Source organism: Triticum urartu, chromosome 7, assembly GCF_003073215.2.
Source record: "Triticum urartu cultivar G1812 chromosome 7, Tu2.1, whole genome shotgun sequence".
Classification (NCBI taxonomy): domain Eukaryota; kingdom Viridiplantae; phylum Streptophyta; class Magnoliopsida; order Poales; family Poaceae; genus Triticum; species Triticum urartu.
Window position 1 is genome coordinate 20,336,704 of NC_053028.1, and position 10,754 is coordinate 20,347,457.

Genomic DNA, 10,754 nt, shown 5'->3' on the forward strand with positions numbered 1-10,754 from the left:
TCGTCCGACATTGCTGGTCTATGATGGATTTCATGAACACGCTGTTGCCGAGGAATGCGATCCAATCTTAAATTCCACCGCTTTGAATGTTGAGTCAAAAGATGTACTTGGCCAAGCTTGGGCAAAGTTTTTTCATGCTAATGACATTGCTGGTCTGAAAGCAAATTGTCCCTATTTTCGTGCGGCTGTCAAGATAACTCAAAACCTTGGCCCAGCTCCTGTTCCAACTGCCAAGGAGATTTATGGGATATATTTGGACAAGAATTATGAAGAAGCTGAGCAGTGGTTGAACATGTTCAAGCAAGACTGGAGGAACTATGGTGTAACTGTGATGTGTGACTCATGGACAGGGCCTACTGGTATGAGTCTCATCAATTTCATGGTGTATTGCAATGCACGAATGTTCTTTCATAAATCCATTGATGTTTCTGGTCAAACTCAGACTGCATGTTAGTTTTCTAATGATTGAAACTATGTTTACGCATGTCCATTCATTGTTAATTCTGACTAGCCATGCCTTATTAGTTTTCTACATGATGGTATGATGCATTTATTGTGCATTTAGAGTTGCAAATCTGTTATGTTTGTCTATTCATGGTTGAAAATCTGTTATGTTTGTTTATTCATGGTTAAATGTGGCTATTATGCCTTTTCTAATCTTTTTACATGATATTATGGTGCATTTAGAGTAAAAAAAGTGTTATTTCTGTTTATTCATGCTTATTTCTGTTATTACTCGCTTCATTTTTGTTTCAAACAAAAATTTACTTGCAATTAATTGGCAGAGTTTATCTATAGAGAGATCAGAAAGGTCGTTGTGGAAGAGATAGGTTCTGAGAATGTTGTTCAAATCGTAACTGATAATGGGTCAAATTACAAGAAAGCATGTAAAACTCTGGCAGAACAACCAGAGTTTAGTCATATTGTTTGGCAGCCATGTGCTGCCCACACTGTTAACCTCATGCTTAAGGATGTTGCTAAGTTTTGTGAGATTGACGTGATAGTTAAAAGTGCTAAGCAAATCTGTAGATTTTTCTACAATCACAATAACCTACATGATAGCATGAAAAAGAACATTGGTGGTGAACTCATAAAACCGAATGCGACCCGGTTTGGAACGGTGTTCATGTTCTTGGAGAGTTTCCATTGTAAGAAAGATGAGTTTAGGAAATGGATGGTGTCCGATGATTGGAAGGGAAGTACTTGGAACGGTGTTGCTGATTATGTGTTCGCTGAAGAGCTGCTATCTAGTAATATGTGGTGGGCAACTTTAGACTGGGTTCTTGCTGTGCTAGAGCCACTCTACAAAGCCCTTAGATATGCTGATACACAAAAGAGATGCACCCTATCTAGATTCAAGAAGAGTATGATGACAGCAATACAAAAGTTGGAAAGTCATCTTGGTGGTGGATCACAAATGTTTCATAGAGTCATGAGCAAGGTGTCCAAGAGGATCGATGCTATGCAAGAAGGCACACTATTGGTTGCAGGTAGTTACAAAACTAACTAAATTTGTATTATGACGCTCTCTTTTTATGGTTTTAACTTATTTTGTTCTCCCTTTTCCTATGCAGCTGTTGTCCTTGATCCTTACACACATTATCAGATCAACATGTGCAAGATGATGGACTATGCTCTTGCACTAACAGATGTCATTGAGAAGATCGCAGACCCCGAGACCGCTGTTTTGGCTATTGATGAAGTCAGCACTTATAGGGAATGTCATGGGAGGTTTGGCTCAAGGTTGGCACGTTCCTATGTAGAGAAAATGTCACCAAGTAAGTTCCAATTACCCCACTTGTAATACTCTATTACCCCAGTTTTTCAACTCAGATCATCTCACTATGTTAATTTTGTTTTAACTTGGCAGCTGAGTGGTGGTTCCAATTTGGAGGGGAAGTTCCTAATCTGCAGAAGTGTGCCTTGAGGATTGTATCACAATGCGTTTTGTCAAGTGGCTGTGAGAGGAATTGGAGCGCTTTTGCTTTGGTCCACACGAAGCAAAGAAACTGTCTTCTATATGGCAAGCTGCACAAGCTTGTATCTGTGCGCTACAACTTGAAGGTATGAAATGTGTTTTGCCCATATGCCATTATTCACCCATATGCCATGATTCACCTGCATACTGTTGTTTACTAAGCATTGTTTGAAATAAAGGTTGTTGTTTACTAAGTAAATGCTACTATTTATTAAAGACTGTTATTAGGTTGTTATTTAAAGTAAATGTTGATGTTTACTTAGCAATGTTTAGAGTAAAGGCTGCTGTCTAATAAGCATTGTTTTATACATAACGACTTTATCCATTTTATTCTTTGTACTTCGTTGTCATTCACTGATTTTGTTTTCACATTTTGAAGATACGTGCTGAAGAAGAAGAAGACCCGGTGAGAGAGAATGATAAGCAGAAGGAAGTTGATGCATGTGCAATGATGATGGATACAACCATGTTTGATGCAACAAATCCTATGATGGAATGGTTGAATGAGGATGAGGAGCATGCAATCTTGGATGGAGTTGATGCTGCTAGCGCCGTGTTTGAGAAAATACATTTGCTTAACTCAAGTAGGAAAGTGTCTCGTCTTGCAAGGAAGGATAATAGCAGGAAAAGAAAGAGGGTAGAGGAAGAAAAGGATGACTGCCATGATAGTGAGGATGATGATGAAGAGAATGAGGAGCTGGACCTGGAAATTGATGATGATGATAGCCATGATGATGGTGCAAGTCAATCTGATGGAGGAGATTCACCAATGCAAGTTGAAAAGGATTTAGCAAGCCAAGTTGGAAACAATGTTGAGGTAACAAGTGATGGTAGTTTGGTGAACCGTACTCCCTCCTTCCATCTATATAGGGCCTAATGCGTTTTTCCTTTGACTATTGACAAGATTAATAGTACATAACATGCATAATGTGAAAATTATATCATTGAAATCTCCTTTCACATACGAATTTGACGACATGCTTTGTGTAAGTTGCATGTCATATATTGTTGCTCTAACATTTGGTCAAAGTTAGCCTCGAAAAACGCATTAGGCCCTATATAGATGGAAGGAGGGAGTAGATCTGAACGGGTTAGGCAAGCCAAGAAGGTCAAGGAGGTCACCAGCCTTTACAATTGATAAGTAAGTTCCTTGTGATGACATCAATAATTTCCCATTTATGCACTTTCTTATATTCTATCATAAACATGTGATGTTTGCTTTAGTCCATATGATTTTATATGTTGTTTCAATTGGGGTTGCCATCTATTAATTGTTGTTTCTACCATCAACTTGATGTTTATATAATTCACAATGCTTTAGTCCATATGATTCTATATGGTGTTTCAATTGGGGCTGCCATCTACTTGTAATGTTTATATAATTCACAATGCTTTAGTCCATCTGAATTTATATGTTGTATTAATTTGGGCTGTCATCTATGAGTTGTTTCTGCCATCTACTTGTAATATTTATATAATTCACATTGTTTCTGCCCATATGATTTTATATGTTGTTCCAATTGCGGCTGCCATCATTGAGTTGTTGTTTCTGCCATCTACTTGTAATGTTTATATAATTCACAATGCTTTAATTGCAAGGTTAAGCGGCATGGGAGCAAAAGAGCTTTTGGTTTGATGAAGACTAACGGGTGGATAAACAGGAAGTCCGAAGTGAAGGTCTATGTTTGACTCAATACTTTTGGTGCAAGACTGAAGAGTTGAAGAACAGGAAGTTTGAATTGAACTTTCTGTTTGTATTTTGGGGTCGGCATAATTGAACTTCAAATGCCGTGTTAAATTCATCATGGACTGTAATTCTGAACTGTTATGGGTGTTCGTTTCGACTCTTGGTAGAACTATTAAGTCGCATGTTACTCTTAGTATCTGAACTATTAAGTCACATGTTAATCTGGATTATCATGTTGCTTTTCTAATGGTTGCTGCTCTCTGAATTGATCCACTATGCTATTGCCTGAATGGTTGCAACTGAAGTGTTGATGTTCAGTCTGATATGTAGTGATTTGAGGAATAGATTCAGCTGTTTGATTTTTACATGCATATTTTGGTAAAAGTTCTGAATACTCATTTGTTGTTCTGTTGTATTTCAAAATTCTAGGCAAATTTCGCTCATTTTTCGTTCATTTTTTGTCCCAAAATTCAAATTTTGTTCTATGATTTTCGTTCGAAATTTTCCAAAAAAAGCCGAAAAAATCGAATTTCGCCCATTTCGTCCAGGACCGGTAAAAATCAAAAAATGAAAACCGAAATTCTGGCCACAACCCGCTGGCAGCCGCGCCCGACGACCCCGACGCCCTCATCTCCCTGCCGGGGCTGCCGCACCGCGTCGAGATGAGGCGGAGCCAGATGATGGACCCCGCGAGGGCGTCGCACTGGGCCTTCTTCGAGAGCGTGAACGCCGCGGACCAGAGGAGCTTCGGCGAGGTGTTCAACAGCTTCCACGCGCTGGAGCCGGACTACGCCGAGCACTGCCGCGCGTCGCTCGTCTGGCCCGTGGCGCTCGCCGGCAAGGACGACATGGCCGGGCGAGGCGCCAACGCGCCCTCGCCGGACGCAGACGGCTGCCTCCGGCGGCTGGACACGAAGCCGGCCGGCTCGGTGGTGTACATCTCCTTCGGCACGCTGGCCAGCTTCTCGCCGGCGGAGCTGCACGAGCTCGCCCGCGGCCTTGACCTCTTAGGCACGAGCTTCCTGTGTGTTGGCGCCGAACCCTAGCTTGCTCTTTGTGCCGGTGCCCAGCTCCCTCTCGCTCTCTCTCTCGCCCGAACGAAGATAGAAGAAAGAGGAGACACAGGACACGGTGATGTTTTTCCGGCGCACATACGCTTGCCGCACGAACGGCTTCTTCCTCAAGTACGAACTCGACACAACACCCAAGCAATACAGTTGAGGGCTTTTTAATTTTTATACCCAGGCAAGCACACACACCAGCACACTCACGCACACACAAAGATCACCCGGCCACTAAGCCAGCTAACCAACTAGCATGCACACACGCCCCCACATCTCCATGCATGCACCGCAGTAGCTAACCTTACGGAACGGCCACACGGCTCGGTCGTCTCCTTCCATGCATGCAGCTAGCTGCTAACAAACACAACGCGTGCAACTAACAACTCCTAACCGATGCAAGATCAAGACTATGGCTAACACTGTGGGTGATGGGCGGAGCGGACACTTCACCGGAGAAGTGGATATGCCGGAAGGCTTCGCCGAGCTGACGGCAGCACGCGGCGGCCGCGGCTTCATCATGCGAGGCTGGGCGCCGCAGCTGCTCATCCTGAACCACCCCGCCCTCGGCGGGTTCGTGACACACTGCGACTGAAACTTGGTGCTGGAGGCCGTGAGCGCCGGCGTGCCGATGGTCACGTGGCCGCGGCACGCAGACCAGTTCAACAACGACATGCTCATCGTGGAGATGCTCGAGGTGGGTGTCAGCGTCGGTGCCAAGGACTACGGGTCATCCCTCGAGGCGCACGAGGTGGTCGGCGGCCAGGTGATCGCCGGATCAATCGGGAGGTTGATGGAGAGCGACGCCATACAGAAGAAGGCCAGGGACCTCGCTGTGAAGGCAAGGAGCGCCGTGGCGAACGGCGGGTCTTCGTACGACGCCGTTGGCCGGCTGATGGAAGAGTTGACGGCTCGCCGGAGTTCCGTCAATCAAGGTTAAACAAGCTGGCTGATCGATATTGATCGCATGGCTCGTTTTGCGGGAGCACATGAGTTGGCTTTTGGCTGATCAATCACAATGTGAGCATTTTTTCAATTTTTTTGACGTGGAACCCCTGGATTCCATTACTCAACCGGCACAGCAGTATCGTTCGGCACAGCCTCCACCCACAGACGCTGTGGTTCCTGCCATTGATCCCCATTGCAGCAAGTGCATGGGCTACTTTATTACAATCACGGAGCATACGAAAAGACTACCTTACCAAAATTAAGGCGAACAAACAGACGGATATATACCTATATATTAAATAGGGAGCGTCTGGCTGGCGGCCGTTGGCTCGCTAGCGGTAGCGAGTGGCCGGCCAGAAAAAGAAAATTCCTATCCCCTCGTTCCGAGAAAGGAAGGCCTCCTTCCGTCCCACAAAATTCATTGGCTCGGTAGCACTCGTGAGCGGCCGCCAGCCAGATGAGTCCACTAAACAGAAAACAAAACCCAGTCGCTATCAGTGACCCCACTACTCTCTAGAAAAAGCCTCCCACGCCCCCTCGTCCACATTTCCTCCTTCACGGGTATCCTTCTTCTCCACTTTCCCTTCGCCTTCTTCACTTTCCCTTCACCTTGCCTATGAATCTGCCACCGGTCTTCTCCATAGTTGGAGGGAGTAGCAAAATAGGAAGCCAAAAAAAGGAGAAAATATGATCTCTGTGTAATTAAACACCACTGTGTGCAACTATACCCTATAGTAAAACCAACTTTTGCCTGGATGTGTGCAAATAGACACAAGGAAGTAACCAAAAAAAGAGAAAATTTGATCTCTGTTTAATTAAACACCACTCTGTGCAACTAGACCTAGTAGTAAAACCAACTTTTGCCTGGATGTGTGTAAATAGACACAATGGAGTAGTTTTGCAGATAGCCCAAACTAGAAACATGGACTGGGTTCCTGTTTGTGCAACTAATCACAGTTCCAACAATGTCAACCTTTTGCGCAATGTATGCAACCAAACAGCCAAATACTAGAAAATATGGACTGGATGTACTGTTTGTGCAGAAAGAAGCACATATTTGCACAACTAAAAAAGAGTGGGTTCCAAAAGAAACCTTTTTATGCCATGTGTGCAAATAGAAGCCTATATTTCTGCCAACTAAAACATGGATCCAAAACCAACTTTTCCTGCTATGTGTGCAACCAAACAGCCAAGACTAGAAAAAGAGATGTGCAAACTAATCATGGATCCAAAAGCCAACTTTTGTTGTAACTGTGTGCAACCAACACACACAGACATGGATGTGTGTTGTCCGTGCAAAAATAAACATATATTTGTGCAACTAAACATGAATCCAAAGCCAACTTTTGCTGTAAACGTGTGCAACTAAAACATGAATCCAGACCAGAAAGTATCAGGAAGCACCAACAAGGGTGAAAAAGAGGTGATCATTTCCTCCTCCTGTTCAGATCCTCCCTCCTTGACTTTCCCTTTCCCCCTCACCAAATTTCTCTTTGAAAAAATAGCTTCTCCATAGTTGAAGAGACGATAAACAGAAATAATAAAAGGGAGATCTGGTACCTGTGCAATTTTAAGTGATTTTCGTGCTACTACATCATGGGACAAGCCAACTTTTACAGCAATGTCTGCAACAAAATGCAGAAAATGTGCAAATATATAGGAGAGAGCACATAGAGGCTTATTTCACACATAATGTAGAAAGAACCAATGTCTATGTAGCAAAAAAAAGAAAAGAGAAGAAAAGTATATTGTAGGTACTACGAAAACATAACTACCAACTAGACAAGAATCTGGTTTGCATTTTTTTCTTTGATCTTTCAACACAGTAGTATGTGACTTTGTAGTTTAGAATTGTGTGCACAAATCTATAGCAGCTCATCCACCCCCATAACCTGTAAAACCTGCACATGAGGCAAAAAAAGAAGCCTAAGAAAAAATGAACTAGCTCTAGCTTGAATTTAGCCTGCCTAAACACACGAAATGAAAAAATAGTGATTTTTAAAAGATTATAATCTTTCAAATAAATAGTGCAACTACATTCAAGTGCATCTGCAAACCTAGAAAAATCAGATGCATGTGAGCACATGAGGATGCCAACTATTAAATTGTTCTTGTGCAACTAAAGAAGTTGAAGATACCAACTCATGTGGCATTGTTGTGCAACTATTAAAACAAGTTGGGGATGCCAACTCCTGATTGGTTCTTGCGCAGCTAAAATAGATGTCGATGCCAACTCATGTGATATTGCTGTGGGACTATTTAAAAAGTTGAGACTGCCAATTCCCAAATGGCTCGGGTGCAACTATGGAAGTCGAGGATGCCAACTCGTATGATACTGTTGTGCAACTATTTGAAAAGTTGAGGATACCAGCTCCTAATTGATTCTTATGCAATTATAAAAGTTCAGGATGCCAACACCTAGCTGGTTCTCATGCAACTGTGTAAAAAATCTTGTGTTTTACACAGAGATGTAATGAAGCTCTACAGAGAGATCATGTTTAACGAGACAATTGTAGTTTAGGGAATAATAGATGGATCAAAAATAGGATCCTGAACCATACCAATAGTGACAAAATTAGAACAGCTAGCCGTGAAAATCCAACTAAAACCTAGTTGTAGCTGTGTGATGCAGGGCACTGTACCATTTAGATATCATGGCAAAAAAAAGGCCTGCCAACTAAATGATCTAGAGCGTGGAACTATCCTGGAAATGCAGCCAACGGACGTATGAGCGTGTGCAACTAAAAAATGAAATTTAAAAACAGACTACCGACCGTCCTTTGTGCTGTAATCCAACTATGTTTGCCTCCCTGTGCAATGTTTACAACTAGCTAGCCAGCTATGCAGTGTACCATTTAGATATCATCTAAAATATGCCCTCCCAATTATAATTTCTAGAGCATGCAACTACCCTGTAGATGCAGCCAACTGGCATGAGAGGTTGTGCAACTGTAAAATGAAAAAATGTCCTGCCAACTAAATGATCTAGAGCATGCAACTATCATGCAGATGCAGCCAATTGACATATGAGCGTGTGCAACTGGAAAATGAAATTGAAAAACACACTCCTGATCGTCCTTCGTCCTGTAATCCAACTATGTTTCCATCCTGTGCAAATTTTACAACTAGCTAGCCAACTATTTCTTCCTCCGTTTGCAACTTACTAGAAAAAACAATAAAAAACATGGGTGAACCCGGATGCAAAAAGAGATGTACAACAACCTACACTATCCCATTATCTACTCGCTCTGGTTGAAACTCAAATCTCACATAATCCCCACGCCTCTCTAGTTCGAAAGCAGCACGAGAGCTATGCTCATGACGCCAACGCCACCATGGTCGTAACTGTGTGAAGCGGATGCGGTTAACCACCGCTATGGGCTGCCCAACAAACTCGTCCCCCGCCGTCGCACCCTCTCCGCGCTAGCCTCCCTCGTCCGATGAATACGAGCAATACCAGCCGCCCCTAGGCAGGACCTATGCGGGGTAATTGATAGGAGATACGGATAGAACCGAGGACAGAAGAAAATCCATGGGTAGGACCTTACCTGCGCTGGCGACGAGCAGTGAATCCCCCGCGCAAACATGGAAAATATTGAGAGAGAGAGGAGAGAGGCCGCTGGGAGCACCTACACGTCCTCCAATAGCCGAGTATAGGAGGAGGTGGTGGTGGTGCACGGCCGTCCGTGTGGACGTCGTCAATCGTGGAGGAGGCAGCCGGGTTCACGTGGTGATGGCGCGACACGGCGGCCCGATCTAGATGAGGCGGGTCTAGGACCTCATGCCCGGAGCTCGTGGGGGTGGCGAGTGATTGGGCCTCGTCTCTGCCGTGGTAGAGGGGGTGGAAGGACGAGCAGGGAGGGCCATGGCCTAGATCCATGGCTGCACGATGGCCTGGACCACACCATCGCCGGGGAGGAGCCGGGTAGGGGATCTCGGGGTCGAGCCAGAGGAGGAGGCCAGCATGTGGATGTGGTCATGCGGATCCGGTGAGGCCCGCGCACGGAGGAGGCGCTCGGAGGAGCTGACGGCGACGGCAACGGCGACGGCGACGACGCCTCGATCCAGAAGAATTGGGGGAACTGCGAGAGACAGCAGGGGGGATGGTGGGCTCAGCCGGCTCGGTGGATGGGGTGACGGGTGGGTGGGCTGCCGACCAGATGACACCTGAAGTGAGGACGCACGTGCGTGATTGAAATCGTGCGGTTCCCAGCCGGCCGCTCGGTTACGCAAAAAAGTGTGCGTGCACTTTTTAGATTTTAGGTATAAAATAAGGTAAAATAATGTTTTTGGAAGACCGTCATAACCAGTATTTTGCAGAGCGTTCAGGAGAGATTTTAACTCATGCATCAAACCACCTCTCCAAGTTTGCTCCTTGGAGTTTGAGTTAAACGTTTTAGCACCTGGTCCTTCACACAATCTCACTCCCCGACTCACAATTTTGCACGAGCGCTTTTCAAACACGCTTTGAAACAAAATCAAGTTCATTGGTTAGTCTCAGGACTGAGGATGAAAATCCTTGTCTTTGTAATCTTTGGATTGACACGATGACGGCGGCGTCAGGGCGTTGTATCCCTTTTCGAGCATGTTGTTGCGGAAGAAGTCAACATACTAGTGCGTGTTTAATTTGTAATTGCTCTGCTTTAGTTGTTCATTTTTTATACAGTGGCGGCGCCAGGATGGAAATCCTATGGGGTCATTAGTAAGCTGTGGCGTCATTAGCCTCTAAAATCCAAGGACCGTCAGTTGATTGCCTATTGAAGAAAGGAGGTTTTTGAAAAAGCTTTGGGGTCAGTTGACCCCACAGCTTACACGTAGGTTCGCTGCTGGTTTTTTACTCACTTTATTGATGTTTTTGGCCGCCTTCCATCAACTTTCATAAAGATGAATATGTGCATCACAATGATGCAGAGACCATATATATGTTCAACCTCTTTTTCCCAAAAAAAAATTAGTGTGCAATTGTGAGTAACATAGTTGAACTTAAATTAAAAATTCCTAGAGTAACCAAAATTAATACTAGATCAAATATATGTACCACTCTAATCCTAGTCGAAGGTGATCTCGATCGTCTCCTTTC

General features: G+C 44.3%; 2 protein-coding genes and 1 pseudogene across 2 annotated transcripts; 2 read left to right on the forward strand and 1 right to left on the reverse strand.

The window, feature by feature from the left end:
• The first annotated feature begins 292 nt into the window (after window positions 1-292).
• LOC125518176 lies at window positions 293-2,111 on the forward strand. The gene is made up of 2 exons (XM_048683099.1): window positions 293-359; window positions 786-2,111. The coding sequence occupies exons 1-2, from the start codon at window positions 293-295 to the stop codon at window positions 1,508-1,510; spliced, it is 792 nt and encodes a 263-aa protein (XP_048539056.1). The 3' UTR covers window positions 1,511-2,111.
• A 2,145-nt stretch (window positions 2,112-4,256) lies between these two features.
• On the forward strand, window positions 4,257-7,070 carry LOC125524549 (annotated as a pseudogene).
• Window positions 7,071-7,212: 142 nt separating this feature from the next.
• Window positions 7,213-9,810, reverse strand: LOC125524548. Its single transcript, XM_048689584.1, has 2 exons — window positions 9,223-9,810; window positions 7,213-7,575 (listed from the first exon to the last, which is right to left on the reverse strand). The coding sequence occupies exons 1-2, from the start codon at window positions 9,552-9,554 to the stop codon at window positions 7,446-7,448; spliced, it is 462 nt and encodes a 153-aa protein (XP_048545541.1). The 5' UTR covers window positions 9,555-9,810; the 3' UTR covers window positions 7,213-7,445.
• Window positions 9,811-10,754: the final 944 nt, after the last annotated feature.

Coding starts and splice junctions, on each gene's coding strand:
- LOC125518176 (XM_048683099.1), top strand. CDS start 293: ATGTTCAAGCAAGACTGGAGGAACTATGGTGTAACTGTGATGTGTGAC. Junction 360..785: donor CTCATGGACAGGGCCTACTG/GTATGAGTCTCA, acceptor ATTAATTGGCAG/AGTTTATCTATAGAGAGATC.
- LOC125524548 (XM_048689584.1), bottom strand. CDS start 9,554: ATGGATCTAGGCCATGGCCCTCCCTGCTCGTCCTTCCACCCCCTCTAC. Junction 7,576..9,222: donor ACTGCTCGTCGCCAGCGCAG/GTAAGGTCCTAC, acceptor CCTCATGTGCAG/GTTTTACAGGTTATGGGGGT.